The following is a 24,053-nucleotide window of genomic DNA, read 5'->3' as shown; positions in this document are numbered from 1 at the left end:
GGAACAGTAGGCAGTTTTAATGTTTACCTGAGCATGTATCAGCTGATCTTTAGGTTGCCAAAAAACTTGTGGACTGTTCCTCAGAACTATTTGATAAAGTCATATTGTGAAACATTTTCAATAACTGACTTCCAAAAATTTCCAAATTTTATTATTAAAATCACGTTTACTTTTAGGATAAGGTTCAAATCACTTGCATTTCTTTAGCTGTGTATTAACTGAATGTTAGCAAAGGTAACCAGAAATACTAGGTAGTATTTCTTTTCTAAGCTTAAATGTTTGCTACAGATAATCTCAAGGTAGAATATTTATTCATGAGTAGAAAATTCAGAGTTCATAGAGGTAGCCATGGGTAAGTTTCAGTTAACAGCAAAAGTCAACTTATTGTTACTTTAGTAATAAATGTACCTTTAGAACATAAATCTTACTTTAGTCTTCTAATAGGCAGATGGATTTACTTTTGGCTTCATAGATTTTTCTTTTAAGGATTATTATTTGACATTCTCACTTTGTGATGAATCACTTATGAATAATTGACAGAATTCTTCCAGAGATCACTGGCCTTTTGGAAGAACTACAAGAATTTCAGCTGCTGTTACTGCTGAGACAGTGTGCAGCAGCTGAAATGCTATATCCATTTTTCCTTTCTTTTCTCTTCTATCAATTTGTTGCCTGTAGATGACACAGATCTTCAGAGAAATTCTAAAAGCCCATCCCACTATCCACCATAGAAGATTTTTTCTTTTTCTTTCTTTTCTTTCCTTTTTTTTTTTTTAGACAGGGTCTTGCTATCACCCGACTGGAGTACAGTGGCACTATCTTGGCTCCCTGTAACCTCCTCCTCTTGGGCTGAATCGATCTTGCCACCTCAGCTTCCCAAGTTGCTGGGAGTACATGTGTAGAGCTGGGATTTTGCCATGTTCCCAGGCTGGTCTTGAACTCCTGGGCTCAAGTGATCCTCCTGCTTTAGCCTCCCAAAGTGTTGGGATTACAGGTGTGAGCTACTGTGCCAGTCTGAAGATTTGAATTCTTTCCCGAGACCCTTCACCAGTGCCCTCCCAGTGCTTCTTCCAATTCCTTCAATTTTTCTGTTATCTCCTTCCCATTTACTACCTGTGGATTCACCATTTCAGACATTCCAGAGTCTAAAATGGAAATTTGGAATAAGTTGTTTAATATAAACATTGTTAATTGTTTAGTCTATGTCAGGGTTCCCCAACCCCTGGGCCACAGACCGGTAGCTGTCTGTTGTCTGTTAGGAAATGGGCAGTACAGCAGGAGATGAGCGGTGGGTGGGCAAGCGAGTAAAGCTTTATCTGCATTTACAGCTGCTCCCCATCACTTTCATCACTGCCTGACCTACACCTCCTGTCAGATCAGTGGTGACATTAGATTCTCATAGAAGCACAAACCCTCTTGTGAACTGTGCATACAAGGGATCTGGGTCGTTCACTCCTTATGAGAATCTAATGCCTGATGATCTGTCACTGTCTCCCATAACCCCCAGAAGGGACCATCTTGTTGCAGAAAAACAAGTTCAGGGCTCCCACTGATTCTATATTATGGTGAATTGTATAATTATTTCATTATATATTACAATGTAATAATAGAAATAAAGTGCACAATAAATGTAATGCCCTTGAATTATCCTGAACCACCCCTACCTGGTCCATGGAAAAAATTGTCTTCCACAAAACCAGTCACTGGTGCCAAAAAGGCTGGGAATCACTGGTTTAGGTGATAATAGTGCTAGTAGTTTAGTGCTGTAGTTTTCCTGTATAATGAGTCTGGAAACCAAATTGCTACTTATTTTATTCTTATGGGGAAAATACATTCAGAGTCTCCAGACTTGGAAAGGCTGGTTGGAAGCACATGTTCACAATGAAGAATTGGAGATCACAAATAGATGGCCTCTGAGCTTAATCTGGCCCACTAGCATGGGGGAGACCCAATATTCAAAATCAGGACATTTTGGCCAGGCATCGTGGCTCACTGCTGTAATCCCAGCACTTTGGGAGGCCAAGATGGGTGGATCACTTGAGCTCAGGAATTTGAGACCAGCCTGGGCAACATGGCGAAACCCCATCTCTACAAAAAATACAAAGTTTGCTTCTGCTTTTGATATTCTAGTGACGAAGTTATTGCCTAAGCCCATGACATAAAAATTTCACTTACAGTGAAATTTCAGTGCTTACATTCAGGTCTGTGATTCATTTTGAGTTGGTTTTGTGTGCAGTGTTTATTTTAGAGAGGGGATGGTGATGCTCTTCCCCTCACTGCCTTCCCATAGTTGGGTAAACAAGATTTTCTTAAAAGGTAAATACAGATTGTACCATATAATACAGGTGATTTTCTTATGTATGCATCATATCATGTAATGATATTACCCATCAACATTTAAAATGTGTTTTCCTTAACACCAAATGACTTTGAAATGACTATCATTTTTGTCCTATTTTAATTTTATTATTCTCATTCAAAGTTTGTTAATTATGGATTAATAAGCAGAATTAAATTAGATAGATATTCCCATTTTGGCTAACCTCTTAGTATTTCAACAGAGTAATCTGATATCTTTTTCTGGACCAAGAATTACAAACTTACTGTAGAACTATGAATCTAATTTTTGAGTGTTTAATCATTGGTGCCACTTATACTTTCCTCATAAGGCATAGACTTTTCCTTTTTCATCTCCAGAAAAACCAGTAGAGCAGTTAAGTTGTTATAATGACAGTAACCCAAAAGGAAAGTTCCCTAATTACTTATAAAGTTTCTTTGATCTATTAGAGATTGCGAGTTTTGAGGGTGATTGTAAATCTGAACTACTGAGAGCTGGATGCTAAAGGCTCAAGTAAGAAGGCCAAGGCAGCTGGGAGTGCAAGACTACTGCCTCCTTTGAAGGGAGAAACTAAATTTTGACACAAAAATGAAATAACATAAACCTGAATTATCATAAAATTTGGAAATATGTAAACAGTGTTGGAAGCATCTGTGTGACTTTGTCTATGTGTGTTCATTATACATATTTCTTGATGAATAGAGATTAATTCCTGAATTCATTTCTTGACTATTGGAGCCAGATGTTCAGATAGAAAAAGCCATAGTCATTAACTTCTCTTCTAATCCAGAAGATACTTTAATCTCAGTTTTGGGTGGGGGGATTTGACTTAGTTTAAAAATGATTCTTACTGGTATTTATGGGGAGTTTATTGTTCCTTATTAGAGAAAAATAATATGTACACTAGAGATAATTATACTTAGGCCATATCTTTTGTGTCATTGTTCCAGTTTTAATCTCTAATTAAAATATATAAAGTAATGCTGCAAACCTTTAAGGACATTTTTCCCACACCGTTTTCAAGTGGAGGAATAGAACAACAAAACATGGAACTTGTCTATAATGATTTAGTAAAGGAGGTAAACTGTAAATATAAGTAATTGTGGCTGGGCACAGTGGCTCATGCCTGTAATCTCAACACTTGAGAGGCTGAAGTGGGCAGATCACTTGAGCCCAGCTGGAGATCAGCCTGGGCAACATGAGAAAACCCCGTCTCTACAAAAAATACAAAAGTTAGCCGGGCATAGTGGTGCATCCCTGTAGTCCCAGCTACTCAGAAGGCTGAGGTGGGAGGATCACCTGAGCCCATGGGTGTTGGGACTACAGTGAACTGTGATCATGCTGCTGCACTCCAGCCTGGGTGCCAGAGTAAGACCCTTTCTCAAAAAAATCAATCAATAGAAATTAATAAATAAATAATTGTAATACAAGGGAATGTGCTTAAGGTGTTGTCGGTGGCAGGTGGGAGTGGACCAGAGGGTGGAGATTAGTGTTCTGGGGAGAGTGAATGTATTGGAAAGGCTTCCTGGCAAATATTGCAACATCTTTTGAACTGGGCTTTGAAGAGTGAAGAAATGGGAAAGGAAATGGGCTTGTTGGCATTGGAGTGAAGCTGTTAAGAAGCTTAGCATCATAAGAGACTTGAGAGACAGAAGACTGTGAGACATAAAAGTCAGGTGAGTGGGAGCTAACTCCTTGGGCCAGAGTGTAGGCCATGTGAAGGATAGTACTGCCAAGGGGACCGAAACGCTGACAGTCCTGGATGCTAAAAGAAGGGGTTTGGCATTTATTCTATAAGCATACAAAACCTTTAAAAAATTGACCAGGGGCCGGGCACGGTGGCTCACGCCTGTAATCCCAGCACTTTGGGAGGCCGAGGGGGGAGGATCACGAGGTCAGGAGATCAAGACCATCCTGGCTAACACAGTGAAACCCCATCTCTACTAAAAATACAAAAAATTAGCCGGGCGTAGTGGCGTGTGCCTGTAGTCCCAGCTACAGGCTGGGCAGGAGAATGGCGTGAACCCGGGAGGCGGAGCTTGCAGTGAGCCGAGATTGTGCCACTGCACTCCAGCCTGGGCGACAGAGCCAGACTCCGTCTCAAAAAAAAAAAAAAAATTGACCAGGAAAGTAAAAGATAATGCCAATCTTTTAGACAGATTCCCTTTGCAGTAATAATAAAGTTAAAAACTAGAGGAGGTAGAGATTAAATAGAGGTAGCCAGTAAGGTTTCAAATTGTCTATGCTAGTGCTAATGAAAACTTGAACAAAGGCAGCGATTAAGGCTTGAATAGAGGCATCGACAATAGTAGTTGGAAAAGTGGATAGTTCTCAGAGACTGAGAGGGATGTACCCTGTAAGGGTAAAGACTTCAAAGAGGGATAAATTAGGAAATATACACGGAGGGGTGATGGTTTTGGATATGTAGAATTTGAAGCTCTGTGATGGAGATCTCTTTGGATCAGTAGAAATGTGTTGGAGCTCAGAGGTAAAGGCTAAAATATTAATTTGGGAGTCAGTTACATTAAGTGAAAGGTGAAGCTATGGGGAAGTTGAGACCTCCCAAGGGAGAAGTGGTTGAAGATAGAAACTTAAAAAAAAAAATGCCTTTATTTAAACTTTTTCTTGTATTGATCCAGTGACATACGTAAGCATGGAGCATGGAATTTTTTGAATAAATCCCACTTGATTAACTATTGTTAGCTCATGTCTCCTACAAATAAAATGAAAAGGAAATCATTCTTGGTTTTTGAATGCCAATGATTTGGCCAAAACAGAAAAAAAAAATCAATGGCTACTGCTATGAACAATACAGTAAGCAAATGCTTGCTTATTACATTACAAAATAATTTGTAGTAGTAGTAGTTAACAGATAGTGCTGTATAGTGCCAGACTCTATTCCAAGTACTTTACTTCTGTTCACTCTATATAGACCAATACTGCATTCAAGGCAGAGATAGCTAATGCTTTATTATAGTAGTGAACAGTTTGTTTCAAAGGCATTCTTAAAAACATACAAAAACAACGTTTTTAGGGGATACTTTTATAGTATGAATGTGAAAAACACGGTTTATTTAACCATGTACTTCCTTAAAACAATTGAAATACATTTTTGTCTCCTCTTCTGTGGTTTAAAATGCCTTCAACAGGTTGAAAGAATTTAGATAATTTGTTTTATGGAGAGATAAGGGTCTGACATTTAACACAACCCCAGGTGCATGTGGTTTCTTAAAAAATGTCAAAAAGGTCACATGATTTTAGTGTACAAAGTTAGAAAAACAAGATCTTTTTGAGTGTCTTAGCAGAAATGGAGCATAAATTAAAATTTCCAATATAAAAAGTAAAAAACTATTATAAAGCTATTTTTTATTTTTTGTCCATTTTTGTTAATGATGAAATAAATAACATTTTGTTACATAATTTGCTAAACTCTTTGTTTTAAAGTAATTCAATCCAAAGGCTAAGTTTGTTATTTCCATGCTGACTTTGCAAAGCGAAACATAGCACTGGGAATAATTCATGCTTTAATAAGTATATTTTAAAAATTTGAAATATTATAAATTTTTAAAATGCTAGTGGATGGATTTCATAATAATACAAATTATTTTGTGAAGCTGATTCTTCCACTTTTAATAATGATCTTTATTAGAACCACCCAAATTGAAAGTTGTATAGCTATGTAGTTTATTTCCTTTTAGAAAAGAAAATGTTCACATATACAGTAGTTTAATGCTTAATATTTTATTTTAAGTATAAGGAATGATTATAATAAAGATCAAGGTTTTTGATGTGATATCCATTTTGAATTTTTAGTGGTTAAGGAGAGTAATTAATGAGTCCTATCTGTTGACCATGCTTATTTATCATAAATAAATAATTTATTTGTTTCCATTGCTTGTATTTTTATTGAAGGAATGTGGTTGAAAACCACATGTTATAACAAAGGAATTACTTAACTTTTTCTTTATAAGCTTATTTTCTTTTATTATATAGTTATACTTATTTCTTTAGCATTATTGTTTACAAATTTGTTTTATAAGCAGGAAATGAATTATCTCTTTGTCCCAAAAGGGAAGATAAATACTATGAAGAAAGGTTCATAAACAAGGAAATGGTGTCATAGCTGACTTAATGGGACCACAAATTAAATGTTAAAGTTAAGAGGACTAAAGAGTCCTTAGTTCCTCATTCTGTACCCCAACCGTGCCTTTTACCACAACTAAAGCCTTAAAGTCACATCCTGTATAACTCAATGGGAGTTGTATTTACTGAATTATTTCCTTGAGGGTAGATGTTTGTCACAGTTTGGTATACACGCCAGGAAAGTATAATTTTACTGAGTGTATTTATGAAGATTTGATACGCTATAAATTAAAACATTAATTTACTTTTTTGTACAAAAATTATAACTATAATAATGGAAATAAAGATGGCTTATATAATTCTACAACCTTAGCTAGTAAGTCCCTGTTACTCCTTTCCAGTCCTCACCAAGAACTACATTTGAAATATCTGAAATTTTGACTTCTATTTTTGGGGAGTTTATTAAGGTTAAACTTTGTTCATTTGGAGATTTATTTTTGAAGCACAGGTCAACTCCTGGCTGCTCCCAGAGAATATTCCCAGAAAATATACTCATCAAGTACAGAAAAAGGAGGAGTACCTTCTGAGGTTGGCCATCTCATCAGGAAGAATTTCCGTGGGTTCCTTTGATACAGAACAATCCTAGATGTCATTGACTAAACAGGATATTTAGACATTTTATTCCTGAACTGTGGAAGACATGTTTCAGGGTTTTTTTTTTTTTTTTTTTTGGACTGGATCTAGACTAGACTTTCTAACCTCTATAAACCATTGGGACTTGCTCACAATCGAATTATGTTTTTATTAGGGAGAAAATGGCACAAAAAAAGTAGAGTACCTCTTAAACAAAAGCATCTGTCTTACTGAAATTTATTCAGTAAGACATTGATTTATTGATTATATCATCAGTTGGGCTTTTCATTTGAATAAACAATTAAATTTTATTGATTGCCCACAAACCATGAAATTCAGATTTTATTCTACTAAGAATGTAAATTCCTTAATGATTCATTTATTCATTGATTCATTGATTCACAGAAAGTCAATTACTACAACAGTCTGATTTAAGAGTCCTAGACAATTTTTAAAAGATGGTTTTGTAAATATAATTGGGTTACTATTTCATAGATTAACTACATAACCTTGATTCACCTGCCTAATGACTAGGCAGCTGTGCCGGGCAAGTGGAAAACAGATTGTTTACTGCCGTATAACCAATGTTTTCAATAAATATGATAGTCGTTTTTTAAAACTAGGCTTACATAAAGTATAGTCTTCCAGAAGACATTAGGTAATCTAGAAAGTAATTAAGGTAAGAAATACTATACTTAAATGTAATTGAGTTTAAAAATACCGTCTCTAAATTCATATTGGCAATTGAAAACACTATCAAGTGTAACGTAGTTTATAGAGTGGTAGGTAAATCAAACTTGTACTCTTCCTCTGGAAGTAAACTTTATGCTAGTTATAAGATATTGGAGCTTCTTTTAAGCCAAGCTTTCAGGCTAAAGCCAAACCTAATAGATAACAAAACTTTCCCTAATCTGATATAAAAAAATTTGCCATTTGTGAATTCGTGAGTGGGAGGTTATTAGATATTTTGGGATGAAGTTATTTCTGTCCATTAGTCTGCTGCTTAAGTAGCATGTGAGGGGAAGTTCTGTTGCCTGTTGTAGCATCAGGTATGATAATTAATTTATAAGGTGAGTATACCATTTGTATTTTAATATGTAAAATTTAAGTTACTTTATGCATTGAGTCAGTTTAATACTGATGGTTATAACTCCATTGCTGGGTATATAGCCAAAAGAAAGGAAATCAGTATATTAAAGAGATAGCTACATTTTTGTGTTTGTTGCAACTCTGTTCACAATACCAACATTTGAAGGCAACCTAAGTGTCCATCAACAGATGACTAGATAAAGAAAATGTGGTACTTATACACAGTGGAGTACTATTCAGCCATAAAAAAGAATGAGATTCAGTCATTTGCTACAACATGGATGGAACTGTAGTTCATTCATTATGTTGAGTGAAATGAGCCAGGCACAGAAAGACAAACATTGCGTGTTCTCACTTATTTGTGGGATCTGAAAATCAAAACAATGGAACCCATGGAGATAGAGAGAAGGATGGTAACAAGATGCTGGGAAAGGTAGTGAGCAGGTTATGAGGGAGGTGGGGTGGTTAATGGGTACCAAAAATAGAATGAATGAATGAATGAATAAGGCCTAGTATTTGATAACACAACAAGGTGAGAGTACAATTGGATTGTTCATAACACAGAGGAAAAATGCTTGAGGGGATGGATACCCCATTTTCCATGATGTAGTTATTATGTATTGTATGCCAGTATCAAAATATCTCATGTACCCCATAAATATATATATATACTGTGTACCCACAAAAATTAAAAATAAAAATTTTTAAAAAGCTTGCTAGGTGATTACAATGTGCAGCCAAGCCCCAAGACTGCTGCTTTAAACCAACATGATTTGTTGAACTAGTTGCAAATGAATGTAAAAACATTTGCTGCCAATAAATAGATACATACTGATGGCTGTCAATGATGGGAAATGATAAATCATGACTTTTCTGCTATTCCTTTATATATTAAAAATGAAGTATATTTATTTTATCTTATGTATTTCAGTAGCACTCTATATAGAATTTCCAAAAACTCCATATTTTCTCAGCAAGATCCTAATTAGTTAAAAATATAGTATATCAGTTGCTCACAGTAGATTTTCAAAGGTCAATATTAACCCAGTCAGCATTTCAACATCAGACTGTACTCTAATTTGAAAGGTCCATTGAAAAGAGAAGAAATGAAATGACACTTCATGTGGCTTTTTTGATCCTCTTAACAATCTCTCTTTTTATAAGGCATAATAATTAAAGTTTATCAGCCTTTTTTTTTCTTTTTTCATCTTACAGGAACACCAGTGTATTCAGTAGCGTGGGGCCCTGATTCAGAAAAGGTTCTTTATACAGCAGGCAAGCAGCTAATCATCAAACCTCTTCAACCAAATGCTAAAGTTTTACAGGTACTTCTCAGTCATTTGTAAATTGTTATCAATGTCTGCCTGACTGCTAAACTAGAGGGCACTTGCTTAGGAGTCTCTTTCTTCTGGGTGGTCTTTTTACAGTCTGGTCTTTAAGTACATGGTTTAATCAGCCTTTATTACAGAACAAGGAATATCTTTATATTTCCAACAAAGTTTGTTTTCCCCTTATTCCAACTCATTTTGATAATGATACAGCATAGTTTTGCTAATAAGAACACAGGCTTTGGAGTTAGCCACTTGGGTTCAAATCTTCACTTACTTACCTATACATGACCTTAGGCAAGTTATAAAATATTGTTGAATGTCAGCCTTCAACATCTCAACTAAGAGACGAGAACATCTCTTAGTTAGTGACACTAATATCAGCTTAACAGGATTGCTGTGGGGATTAAATGAGTTAAAATTGCAAAGTGCAAAGGACAATTCCGGGCATACAGTAAGCACTCAATATAGAGTACCTGTTATTATCTGTATTATTATGCTATTATAAGTTGCTATGCCATCTCTACCTTTTAGTCAACCAAGGAGACCAGGAAAACATTGTAAAATGACTAGGCCTTGAGTAAGAGATTTGTTGGTAGACATTGACAGGCTACAGCATTTATTAACATTAACTGTCCAAAACAGGCTACAACATTTATTAACAGTTGAGTAGATGTAGATTTTAGGGAATAAGAACATAGAGATGACTTTGAGGTTCCATATTAATAACATCTGTACAGATTATGCTATACGTATTTTACACAGCCAAAATGCATTTACATTTTTACGGACTCTGCTAGGAACTATAGGGACATGCAAGAATAGAACATACAAGCCCCTGTCCTTAGGCACCTAAGGTAAAGAATTTGGGCAAAGGGAAGAAGCTGGGAAAGAGGACTAGTTCTGGTGGCTCTTAGTCAAAGTCCTTCCATGCCAATTACCTATGCTGAAAATCTGCTATGAAATTTATACAGCAAAAACAGGCAAGTTGAATCTTTTAGTTTATACCTTTAGTTTATAGTTATGTGAATTTGTTTTTTTTTCTTTTTTTTTAAAATTATACTTTAAGTTCTAGGATACATGTGCACAATGTGCAGGTTTGTTACATAGGTATACATGTGCCATGTAGGTTTGCTGCACCCATTAACTCATCATTTACATTAGGTATTTCTCCTAATGCTATCCCTCCCCCAGCCCCCCACCTTACGACAGGCCCCGGTGTGTGATGTTCCCCATCCTGTGTACAAGTGTTCTTACTGTTCAATTCCCACCTATGAGTGAGAACACGCGGTGTTTGGTTTTCTGTCCTTGCGATAGTTTGCTGAGAATGATGATTTCCAGCTTCATCCATGTCCCTGCAAAGGACATGAACTCATCCGTTTTTATGGCTGCATAGTATTCCATGGTGTATATGTGCCACATTTTCTTAATCCAGTCTATCACTGATGGACATTTGGATTGGTTCCAAGTCTTTGCTGTTGTGAATAGTGCCACAATAAACATATGTGTGCATGTGTCTTTATAGTAGCATGATTTATCATCCTTTGGGTATATACCCAGTAATGGGATAGCTGGGTCAAATGGTATTTCTAGTTCTACATCCTTGAGGAATTGCCACACTGTCTTCCACAGTGGTTGAACTAGTTTACACTCCCACCAACAGTGTAAAAGGATTCCTGTTTCTCCATATCCTCTCCAGCACTGTTGTTTCCTGACTTTTTAATGATCACCATTCTAACTGGTGTGAGATGGTATCTCATTGTGGTTTTGATTTGCATTTCTCTGATGACCAGTGTTGATGAACATTTCTTCATGTGTCTGTTGGCTGCGTAAATGTCTTCTTTTGAGAAGTGTCTGTTCATATCCTTTGTCCACTTTTTGATGGGGTTGTTTGTTTTTTTCTTATAAATTTAAGTTCTTTGTAGATTCTGGATATTAGCCCTTTGTCAGATGGGTAGATTGCAAAAATTTTCTCCCATTCTGTAGGTTGCCTGTTCACTCTGATGGTAGTTTCTTTTGCTGTGCAGAAGCTCTTTAGTTTAATTAGATCCCATTTGTCAATTTTGGCTTTTGTTGCCATTGCTTTTGGTGTATTAGTCATGAAGTCCTTGCCAATGCCTATGTCCTGAATGGTATTGCCTAGATTTTCTTCTAGGATTTTTATGGTTTTAGGTCTAAAATTTAAGTCTTTAACCCATCTTGAATTAATTTTTGTATAAGGTGTAAGGAAGGGAACCAGTTTCAGCTTTCTATATATGGCTAACCAGTTTTCCCAGCACCATTTATTAAATAGGGAATCCTTTCCCCATTGCTTGTTTTTGTCAGGTTTGTCAAAGATCAGATGGTTGTAAATGTATGGTGTTATTTCTGAGGGCTCTGTTCTGTTCCGTTGGTCTATATCTCTGTTTTGGTACCAGTACCGTGCTGTTTTGGTAGCCTTGTAGTATAGTTTGAAGTCAGGTAGCGTGATGCCTCCAGCTTTGTTCTTTTTGCTTAGGATTGTCTTGGCAATGCAGGCTCTTTTTTGGTTCCATATCAACTTTAAAGTAGTTTTTTCCAATTCTGTGAAGAAAGTGATTGGTAGCTTAATGGGGATGGCATTGAATCTATAAATTACGTTGGGCAGTATGGCCATTTCACGATATTGATTCTTCCTATCCATGAGCATGGAATGTTCTTCCATTTGTTTGTGTCCTCCTTTATTTTGTTGAGCAGTGGTTTGTAGTTCGCATTTAAGAGGTCCCTCCCATCCGTTGTAAGTTGGATTCCTAGGTATTTTAGTATCTGTGTAGCAATTGTGAATGGGAGTTCACTCATGATTTGGCTCTCTGTTTGTCATTGGTGTATAGAAATGGTTGTGATTTTTGCACATTGATTTTGTATCCTGAGACTTTACTGAAGTTGGTTATCAGCTTAAGGAGATTTTGGGCTGAGATGATGGGGTTTTCTAAATATACAGTTGTGTCATCTGCAAACAGGGACAATTTGACTTCCTCTTTTCCTAATTGAATACCCTTTATTTCTTTCTCTTGCCTGATTGCCCTGGCCAGAACTTCCAACACTATGTTGAATTAGGAATGGTGAGAGAGGGCATCCCTGTCTTGTGCCAGTTTTCAAAGGGAATGCTTCCAGTTTTTGCCCATTCAGTATGATATTGGCTGTGAGTTTGTCATAAGTAGCTCTTATTTTGAGATATGTTCCATCAATACCTAGTTTATTGACAGTTTTTAGCATGAAGGGCTGTTGAATTTTGTCGAAGGCCTTTTCTGCATCTATTGAGGTAATCATGTGGTTTTGTCATTGGTTCTGTTTATGTGACGGATTACGTTTTTTTATTTGCATATGTTGAACCCCTCGCATCCCAGGGGTGAAGCCAACTTGATTGTGGTGGATAAGCTTTTTGATGTGCTGCTGGATTCAGTTTGCCAGTGTTTTTTTGAGGATTTTTGCATCAATGTTCATCAGGGATATTGGTCTAAAATTCTCTTTTTTTGTTGTGTCTCTGCCAGGCTTTGGTATCAGAATGATGCTGGCCTCATAAAATGAGTTAGGGAGGATTCCCTCTTTTTCTATTGATCGGAATAGTTTCAGAAGGAATGGTACCAGCTCCTCTTTGTACCTCTGGTAGAATTCGGCTGTGAATCCGTCTGGCCCTGGACTTTTTTTGGTTGGTAGGTTATTGATTATTGCCTCAATTTCAGAGCCTGTTATTGGTCTATTCAACTTCTTCCTTGTTTAGTCTTGAGAGGGCATATGTGTCCAGGAGTTTATTGATTTCTTCTAGATTTCCTAGTTTATTTGCATAGAGGTGTTTATTGTATTCTCTGATGGTAGTTTGTATTTCTGTGAAATTGGTTGTGATATCCCCTTTATCATTTTTTATCGTATCTATTTGATTCTTCTCTCTTTTCTTCTTTATTAGTCTTGCTAGTAGTGTATCAATTTTGTTGATCTTTTCAAAAAAACAGCTCCTGGATTCATTGATTTTTTTGAAGAGTTTTTTGTGTCTCTATCTCCTTCAGTTCTGCTCTGATCTTAGTTATTTCTTGCCTTCTGCCAGCTTTTGAATGTGTTTGCTCTTGTTTCTCTAGTTCTTTTAATTGTGATGTTAGGGTGTTGATTTTAGATCTTTCCTGCTTTCTCTCGTGGGCATTTAGTGCTATAAATTTCCCTCTATACACTGCTTTAAATGTATCCCAAAGATTCTGGTATGTTGTATCTTTGTTCTCATTGGTTTCAAAGAACATCTTTATTTCTGCCTTCATTTCATTATGTACCCAGTAGTCATTCAGGAGAAGGTTGTTCAGTTTTCATGTAGTTGTGTGGTTTTGAGTGAGTTTCTTAATCCTGAGTTCTAATTTGATTGCACTGTGGTCTGAGAGACAGTTTGTTGTGAATTCTGTTCTTTTACATTTGCTGAGGAGTGCTTTACTTCCTGCTATGCGGTCAATTTTGGAATAAGTGTGATGTGGTGCTGAGAATAATGTATATTCTGTTGATTTGGGGGGAGAGTTCTGTAGATGTCTGTTGGGTCTGCTTGGTGCAGAGCTGAGTTCAAGTCCTGGATATCCTTGTTAACCTTCTGTCTTGTTGATCTGTCTAATATTGACAGTGGCATGTTAAAGTCTCCCATTATTATTGTGTGAGAGTCCAAGTTTCTTTGTAGGTCTCTAAGGACTTGCTTTATGAATCTGGGTGCTCCTGTATTGGGTGCATATGTATTTAGGATAATTAGCTCTTCCTGTTGAATTGATCTGTTTACCATTATGTAATGGCCTTCTTTGTCCCTTTTGATCTTTGTTGGTTTAAAATCTGTTTAACAGAGACTAGGATTGCAACCCCTGCTTTTTTTGCTTCCATTTGCGTGGTAGATCTTCCTCCATCCATTTATTTTGAGCCTATGTGTGTCTCTGCATGTGCGATGGGTCTCCTGAATACAGCACACTGATGGATCTTGATTCTTCATCCAGTTTGCCAGTCTGTGTCTTTTAATTGGGGCATTTAGCCCATTTACATTTAAGGTTAATATTGTTATGTGTGAATTTGATCCTGACATGATGTTAGCTGGTTATTTTGCCCATTAGTTGATGTAGTTTCTTCCTAGCATCAATGGTCTTTACAATTTGGCATGTTTTTGCAGTGGCTGGTACCGGTTGTTCCTTTCCATGTTTAGTGCTTCCTTCAGGAGCTCTTGTAAGGCAGGCCTGGTGGTGACAAAATCTCTCAGCATTTGCTTGTCTGTAAAGGATTTTATTTCTCCTGCACTTGTGAAGCTTAGTTTTGTGGGATATGAAATTCTGGGTTGAAAATTCTTTCCTTTAAGAATGTTGAATATTGGCCCCCACTCTCCCTTCTGGCTTGCAGAGTTTCTGCTGAGAGATCCGCTGTTAGTCTGATGGGATTCCCTTTGTGGGTAACCCAGTCTTTCTTTTTGGCTGCCCTTAACATTTTTTCCTTCATTTCTACTTTGGTGAATCTGACAATTATGTGTCTTGGGGTTGCTCTTCTTGAGGAGTATCTTTGTTGTGTTCTCTGTATTTCCTGAATTTGAATGTTTGCCTGCCTTGCTAGGTTGGGGAAGTTCTCTTGGATAATATCCTGAAGAGTGTTTTCCAACTTGGTTCCATTCTCCCCATCACTTTCAGGTACACCAATCAAATGTAGATTTGGGCTTTTCACATAGTCCCATATTTCTTGGAGGCTTTGTTCCTTTCTTTTTACTCTGTTTTGTCTAAACTTCTCTTCTCACTTTATTTCATTAATTTGATCTTCAATCACTGATACCCTTTCTTCCACTTGATCGAATCAGCTACTGAAGCTTGTGCATGCATCAAGTAGTTCTCGTGCCATGGTTTTCAATTCCATCAGGTCATTTAAGGTCTTCTCTACACTGTTTATTCTAGTTAGCCATTCATCTAATCTTTTTTTCAAGGTTTTTAGCTTCCTTGTGATGGCTTAGAACATGCTCCTTTAGCTCGGGGAAGTTTGTTATTACTGACCTTCTGAAGCCTACTTCTGTCAACTCATCAAAGTCATTCTCTGTCCAGCTTTGTTCCATTGCTGGTGAGGAGCTGCGATCCTTTGGAGGAGAAGGGGCGTTCTGGTTTTTAGAATTTTCAGCTTTTCTGCTCTGGTTTCTCCCCATCTTTGTGGTTTTATCTACCTTTGGTCTTTGATGGTGGTGACCTACAGATGGTGTTTTGGTGTGGACGTCCTTTTTGTTGATGTTGATGCTATTCCTTTCTGTTTGTTAGTTTTCCTTCTAACAGTCAGGACCCTCAGCTGCAGGTCTGTTGGAGTTTGCTGGAGGTCCACTTCAGGCCCTGTTTGCCTGGGTATCACCAGCAGAGGCTGCAGAATAGCAAATATTGCAGAACAGCAAATATTGCTGCCTGATCCTTCCTCTGGAAGCTTCGTCCCAGAAGGGCACCTGCCTGTATGAGGTGTCAGTCGGCCCCTACTGGGAGGTGTCTCCCAGTTAGGCTACACAGGGGTCAAGGACCCACTTGAGGAGGCAGTCTGTCCATTCTCAGAGCTCAAACGCCATGCTGGGAGAACCACTGCTCTCTTCAGAGCTCAGCTGGAAATGCAGAAATCACCCGTCTTCTGTGTCGATCACGCTGGGAGCTGCAGACCAGAGCTGTTCCTATTCAGCCATTTTGGAATAGTGTTCCTGTAAATTTGTTTAGATACCTGTAATTATGCTTGTATAAATGAAACTCAGGAAGCTGGTTATATCACAGTTGGTCAAGTAAAATATGGCTTAGTGGTTCAGTAGAACCTTTGGGCCAGGAGGTATTAGAGAGAAGCAAAGTATCCGTTGCCAAAATTAGCTAGGGAGAAACAGGACTTAAAGTATAATTAGTAACTTCATGCAAATTATCTATTCCTTTTGGGAGACTGAAGCAGCTGCAATTCTTCTTGAGCATAAAAACATATTCAAATTGGGATTGTCCACAAAAAAGTGTGCTTAATTAATTCTTGCTTGTGGAATGCAGTTCAGAAGTATATACCTCATGTCTTTTAAGGCCTTCTCAACACCTCGAACTTGGTTTTATGGTGAGGAAATTTTTATTTATTCATTGAATAAAAATGTAATGCATACCTATTATATACCAGGCACTGTGGTAGGTATGAGATAGTCAAAATGAAACAGAACATAGCTTCTGCCTTCAAGGAGCTTGTTGTTCAAAGGAATTTTACAAAATGCCTAATAAATTAATAAATAAATAAAAATTATTATATGTATAACAATATGCAAATATTTGTAATATATGTTGATACCCTAAATTACAGTGTAAGGAAAATTTAAATCATATTTTATTCATAAATCTTGAATATGCAATATTTATTTTGTTCCTTTAAAATGAAACTCTTAAGAATCCATGGCTGGGTACAGTGGCTCATGCCTGTAATCCCAGCACTTTGGGAGGCCAAGGCAGAACTTAACGATTTTCATATCAATGGGAGGTACTGGAACCAATCCCCCCAGATACCAAAGAATGACTATATACATAGAATATGTATTTATCTATGGAAAACATATTTTTGTTACATGGTAAATACAGCAGAAGTTTCTCAGAGTAGTCCAGTTGTAAACCAGACACATGAAGATAAAGTGAATGAAACTTAGAGGACTATGATGAACAGAATGAAATGAAGAGGGTATTAAAGATGTTTGTGCAGAAGTTTAAAAAAAAAAAAAAATGGTTGGTGGGGGCCGAACATGGTGGCTCACGCCTGTAATCCCAGCACACTGGGAGGCCAAGGCAGGAGGATTACTTGAGCCCAGGAGTTTGAGACTAGCCTAGGCAATATAGCAAGAGTTCTCTACCAAAAATGAAAAAAAAAAAAAAAAATTAGCTGGGTGTAGTGGCACGTGCCTGTAGTCCCAGCCGCTCGGGAGGCTGAGGCAAGAGGATTGCTTGAATGTGGAAGGTCGAGACTGCAGTTAGCCCTGATCACATCATTGAACTCCAACCTGTGTGACAGTGAGACCCTGCCTCAAAAAATAAAAAAAAAATAAATAAATACGTAAACAAGCATGAAGGCAATATCAGTAATGGGATCTGCTATATGAAGGAGAAAGCAAGATTTGGATTCAGTTGACATTTTTGGAATATGTAACATATTCATTCAGTGTTATTGTATAAATGTCTAGCTTGAAATAGTTCAGCAGCAAGTCATTTTCCATCTGGAGTCCAGGCAACTGAGGAAATTCATAAGCTTTGAAGCTATATAGTGGATATCTTAGGTGCTAGGTGCTTGCATTAGTGTAAATTACAAATGAAACAAGGAAATGAGGTATTGTACATTGGCTATAAAAGGAAGATAGGAATCCCTGAGAAGATGACAAGGGAGTCGTTAGAAAGAGGCAAAATTTATTTTCTTACAGAAAAAAACTTAAGTGCTTTTAAAGTTATAATTAATATCTTATTCTTACTTTTTTCTCACAGTGGAAAGCTCATGATGGCATTATTTTAAAAGTAGATTGGAACTCAGTCAATGATCTTATTTTATCTGCTGGTGAAGACTGTAAATATAAGGTATGTAATGTTTAGATTTATCACTTGGCTGAAATAATCAAATTTATAAATAGCATATAAGAATATTCTTTTAGTTTTTTACTTTAGCCATGTCTTTTTACTCCAGTAATTTGGCAAATTATTTTATAATGTTAAGTGGTATTTTAAAGCATGGACTTCATAAAGACTATCTCATTAGCCTGGACAACACAGTGAGACCCTACCTCTACAAAAAAAAATTAGCCAGTTGTGATGGAGCACATCTGTGTTCCCAGCTACTTGGGAAGCTGAGGTGAATGGATCACTTGAGCACAGGTGGTTGAGGCTGCAGTGAGCCATAATCGTGCCACTGCATTCCAGCCTGAGCAACAAAGTGAGACCCTCTCTCTCTCAAAAAAAGAAAGACTATCTCATTGATATATAGAGCTTGATATTTAATAAGTAACAATATCAGTATAGCCCGTAATTTTACCATGACTCAATATAAGTCAATTCAGTATGTTTTTAAAAATCAACCCTGCTGGTTTACTAAATATTGATCAATTTCAGGTCAAAATAATTTGTAGAGAGGAATGAGGTTTAATATATTAATAACTAGAGTTAGAGGCAATTAAATTGAAATAAATACTTTTAGAGAAAGTAGGTAGAGCCCTTACAGGGAGAAAAAAATTTAAACAAAGTGGTAAGCAAGCTAGGTATGGTAGCTCATACATATAACCCCAGTGCTTTGAGAGGCCAAGGCAGTAGGGTTACTTGAGACCAGGAGTTGGAGAACAGCCTAGGCAATATAACAAGACCCCGTCTCTACAAAAATTAAAAAATTAGCCAAGTATGGCAGCATGTACCTGTAGTCCTTGCTACTTGGGAGGCTAAAGCAGGAAGATCTCTTGAGCCCAGGAGATCAAGACTGCAGTGAGCTATGGTCATGCTACCGTACTCCAGCCTGGGCCACAGAGTGAGACCCTGTCTCTAAAATTCAAAAAACAAAACAAAGCTAAGAACTAAACATTTCAAAATGTACTATTATATTTAAAAGGATTTAAAATGGGTAGATTTTATGTTCAGAGATTTAGTAAAATCTGAAAATTATGACAATGTTATAAAATAGTTTCTTTTTGAGATATTTAGGCTTAAAGGAATACAGCTTTGTTTTCCCCTTGTGTGATAGTAAAGACGTTTAATTGCTGATATATAAGGTGCTGATTTCTAAATTTTTATTTACTACCTTACTGGAAGACAAACTTGTTTTTATGTGGTGTCTGTTATAAAACATTTTTATTTTATTTATTTATTTTTCTTTTAGTTTTGGCAAACTTCTCCCTGATATTATAAAAGATTTTTAAAAATTGCTTTTGTAGGTGTGGGATAGTTACAGCCGCCCACTGTACAGTTCACAACCTCATGAGCATCCTATTACTTCAGTTGCCTGGGCTCCAGATGGAGAATTATTTGCTGTTGGATCGTTTCATACTTTACGCTTGTGTGATAAAACTGGGGTAAGTTATAGTGGTGAGCAATCACAGATGTGCTGTTATAAATGTGGTAATGCACAACACACATGGTTCTCAATCTTTAAAAAACGTTTTCAATGGATGCATTTGGTTGAATCTTTCTGATTTGTCTTCTTAATATGCTGGTTCAATTAATTCCAGATATATGGGACCAAAATCTGTTTAAGTTTGAAGAATGGGCACGATCTCTACTATTTGTCTTTCTGGAAATACTTATTTTGAGCATGATTGTGAAGGATGAAGTAGTTAAAGTATTAAAATTTATGCCCATTCAATATGGAAAATTCAGTTTTAAACTTTTTTTTTCTAACCTTTCACTGACTTGAAGCTCATAAACTTTTATTTATTTTTTGCTGTCAATATGTTTCATACGAAATCTCAATTGCATATTTTGTGTAAGAAATTAGTGCATTTGAAAAATAGTCATTTTAAGACCAGAGGACATGGCTGGATGTGGTGTTTCATGCCTGTAATCCCAGCACTTCCGGAGTCCGAGGAGGGAGGATTGCTTGAGCCCAGGAGTTTGAGACCAGCCCAGGTAACATAGTGAAACTCTGTCTGTACAAAAAAAATTAAAAAATTTGCCAGGCATGATGGTGCATACCTGTGGTCCCAGCTACTGGGAAGACTGAGGTGGGAGGCTCACTGGAGCCCAGGAGGTGGAGGCTGTAGCGAGCTATAATCATGCCACTGTACTCCAGCCTGGATGAGAATTAGACCCTGTCTCTAAATAAATAAATAAATAACCAAAGGACATATTTTTCTTTATCAAGAATTCATATTTGAATACATGCAAGAATTTTTCCCCATAAGAGAATATGCCCTCCTTCATACAAATTCTGTTTAGAACCGGGGGAAATAGCCAAGCTCAGCAGCATTTACCCATTGTACTTGAATGAATTGTTCGTTGAAGTACCCCAAAAGCAGCAGCATTATGCGGTAAAAAGAGTTTGAGTGCGGCTGTTTTATACTATTCCTAACTGGGGAAATCATAAAATTGTTCTGTGGCTTATTTGCCTCTAATGCAGAATAAGACAAAATTTTTAGAGCTTTTAATCTATTAAGATTTCTGGTTACTTGCTTTCTATTGCATAAAATATGAAGTCCTCTGCTTGGCTTTAGAAGCTGTTTGAAACCTGGTGCCAAAGAAAATCCAGTCTTTTCCCCCACAACTCTCTAAGTGTGTTCAACTCACATTGAACACTGGCTTTTGAACCTTTCCTGCCTCTTACTAACACCCCCACTCATTTTCTCATTTCATGGAATACTTTGATTTCTGTCTTAGACCATAGTGAGTCCCACTCATTCTTTTTTTTTTTTTTTTTTTTTTTTTTTCTGAGACAGAGCCTTGCTCTGTTGCCCAGGCGCAGTCTCAGCTCACTGCAAGTTCCGCCTCCCAGGTTCACGCCATTCTCCTGCCTTAGCTTCCCTAGCGCTGGGACTACAGGCACTCGTCACCACACCCGGCTAGTTTTTTGTGTTTTTAGTAGAGACGGGGTTTCACTGTGTTAGCCAGGATGGTCTCGATTTCCTGACCTAGTGATCCACCCACCTCAGCCTCCCAAAGTGCTGAGATTACAGCCATGAGCCACCCCGCCCGGCCTGAGTTCCACTCATTCTTAAAGGCCTGTCTCATGTTTGACTTCCTTTGATCATGCCTTCCATTGACTCTAAAGTTTGTATATTTTTCTAATTTCTTTTCTGCTAGGTCTCTCCTTTCTCAATTACAACGTCAGGATGTTAGATCATCCCATCTAATCACTTAAGGAGCTTTTACCTCTGATTTTCCCTATCAGTGATTCTAAATCTATAGAATGTGTAGTCTCATTTTCACAATGTATTACATTCTTACATTGTCAATTTTAGTTTCATGTATATTATTTTTGACTCCCTAGTTTATAAAATCTGATAGTTCAATAATTCTGTATTATCTGTGCAACACAGTAGATACTCAACAATTTATTAATAAGCCAATTTAAACATAATTTTAGTTTGTCATTTAGATTAAAATATTTTAAAATTTTAAAAACTTATTAAAGGTTTACCTCATTAAGCGTCTAGTCATTTTATTTAAAATGTTAACATCTATCTTTTATTCAATAGACATTAAATATATACTACTCATCAGACAGTGTTCTAGAAACTGGGGGTATAAATAAGAAAAAGATATAAAGACTTTTACTCAAGTTGTTGACAGTCTAGTGAAGATTAGACTATAAGACTTACAGTACATTATGACAAGTGCTATACAGAAAGTTTTTTATACAAGCACTGCAAAGGTGTGGAAGAGCCTAACTCAGCCTGTGGGACATTGACTAGAGAGCAGAGCCTTGAAGAATTAGTAGTTCTCCAAGGAGACAAAGTTGGGGAAGAGAGTTGCAGGCAAAAGAAACCTCTTGTGAATCAAAGTACAAAAGAGTATGGTGCTTTTTGTGCAATGTCTGTAAAATTTTCATAGCATAATACCAGGAGATAATACAGAAAAGATAGATGGACTAAAGTGTTTGCCATACAACAGAATCCAGATTTCAGTCCTTTAAAATCTAATTCTGTTGTGTGGAGCCTCCTTTGGGGTTGCTGTGGGGTAGAAAAGAGGTGAGGGAGTTGAGCCCCTGATCTCTCACTACTTGCAACCAGAGCAGTTCCGGTTATACTGTTTGAGCATCTAATATAAGATTTTCTTTGAACAGTTGAAACAGTGAAGTTGGAAATTGAGTATATTAGTCGGTAGAGAGCCATGGATGGTGTGTAGTAACATGGTAGTATTCAAATGTTGGAAATACTGCTTTGAGGTGAAAGGAACAGTGATTCGAGAGAAGGAATAGAATAAACGAAGGTGAGGAATCATAGTTTATTAGAAAAATTAAAAATTTAGTATGGCCACAATAGTTTGGAGTTTATCTTATGGGCAATGGTGAGTCACTGATCCATTTTAGATAGTTACCTTATTAGATTTGGCATTTTTGGGGAAGCATACTCTAAGATCATCATAGAGGACAGATTAGAGTAGAGGTACACTAGAGGCAGGATGGCTAATTAGGAGCTGTTGCAATACAAGAAAATGATGACATTGGCCTGAATAATAGGGAAGTAGCAGTGGAGATGGAAAGAAATAGACAGGTTCAGGAGATAAATCCTTGCTGTATAAGTAGAAAGAGACAAGAATAATTACCTGAGTTTCCATTCCTTACTGTCTGGGTGTTTGCCTGAGGACAATGCCCTTTCATGATGTGATGCCCTGTTCAATCATTACAATAGTAAACCAAGTTACCTAAATTTCAGCATTCCTAAGCATCACCTGGGTATTGCAAAATACACATTCTTGGGCATTATTTGCAATATGGAGAATCAAAATCTCAGAGGATGTGGCTCTGTGAAGTGGTATTTTTAGGAAGTTTCCTAGTTGTCTATGCAGGCTGTCCTCAGAGGGCACTTGAAGGGAGACTTAGTGAGATGCTTGATATTCCTTTTAAGTTCTGAAATGGGCAGTGCTTAGTCTACTGTAGAAAAAATACCTTGAATTTGGAGATGAAATAGTAAACCATAAGCAGGTGATACCAAAAAAGAATAGTATAATAGAAAAAATTACATTTCTTAAAAATCTCGGGTAATTTATTCTTCTGACTTGTTCTAAGCATCTTCTTCATTTAAAATTACTGTTGGGGGCCGGGCGTGGTGGCTCACGCCTGTAATCCCAGCACTTTGGGAGGCCGAGGCAGGGGGATCACGAGGTCAGGAGATCAATACCATCCTGGCTAACATGGTGAAACCCCATCTCTACTAAAAATACAAAAACAAAATTAGCCGGATGTGGTGGCAGGTGCCTGTAGTCCCAGCTACTTGGGAGGCTGAGGCAGGAGAATGGCATGAACCCGGGAGGCAGAGCTTGCAGTGAGCCAAGATCGCACCACTGCACTCCAGCCTGGGTGACAGAGCGAGACTCTGTCTCAAAAAAAAAAAAAAAAAAAAAAAAAAAAATTACTGTTGGGTTATGTCTGCCACTTTGCTGAAGCAAAAATGTTGATAGTATATGAATCATATGTGTGATGATATTATCTCTTAATGTTCTAGACTGATTCTTTCAGAATAGCTAGTTGTAAATACTATTCAAACACTTAACTTTCATTCATTGAATTATCAATAGTTTTTTTGTTCATTTTCTGCCTTGTATATTTCCACAAAAGTATTTGGAGTTCATTTATGCAACCATTTCTTTTTGCAAAGTTTGTATTAACCCTGTAATATATCCTTTTATAGTTATCATTTAGATTTTTATGAATTACTTAATATTTAGATTTTTATGAGTTAATGTGTTATTTATGTGTGTATGTATGCATATTTATGTATTCATGTATGTCTATATATACTTTCTCTCTCTGTCTCTCTCTCTCTCTCTCTCTCTCTCTATATATATATATATATATATATATATTTGTTCAAATCTTTCTGGAGGATATTTTGATACTATATATCAAAAGCCCAAGAAATAAACATGTACTTTAACCCAGCAATTCCAGTTTTAGGATTTATCCTAACGTAATAGTAA

The 24,053-nt window shown here is 36.9% G+C and overlaps 1 protein-coding gene across 5 annotated transcripts in view; it reads left to right on the top strand.

Moving 5' to 3' along the window:
• Positions 1-24,053, top strand: part of IFT80 (intraflagellar transport 80) — a 154,167-nt gene that overhangs the window by 30,349 nt on the left and 99,765 nt on the right. For all 5 annotated transcript variants that reach the window (XM_063620374.1, XM_063620375.1, XM_063620373.1 and 2 more), the window contains 3 exons: positions 9,359-9,468; positions 17,928-18,017; positions 19,355-19,492. In XM_063620374.1, the coding sequence (XP_063476444.1) occupies positions 9,359-9,468; positions 17,928-18,017; positions 19,355-19,492 (338 nt within the window). The remainder of the gene's footprint in view (positions 1-9,358; positions 9,469-17,927; positions 18,018-19,354; positions 19,493-24,053) is intronic.

Source organism: Symphalangus syndactylus, chromosome 17, assembly GCF_028878055.3.
Source record: "Symphalangus syndactylus isolate Jambi chromosome 17, NHGRI_mSymSyn1-v2.1_pri, whole genome shotgun sequence".
Lineage (NCBI taxonomy): Eukaryota > Metazoa > Chordata > Mammalia > Primates > Hylobatidae > Symphalangus > Symphalangus syndactylus.
The sequence above is the reverse complement of the archived record's forward strand: the minus strand, read 5'-3'. Positions and strand labels throughout refer to the sequence as shown.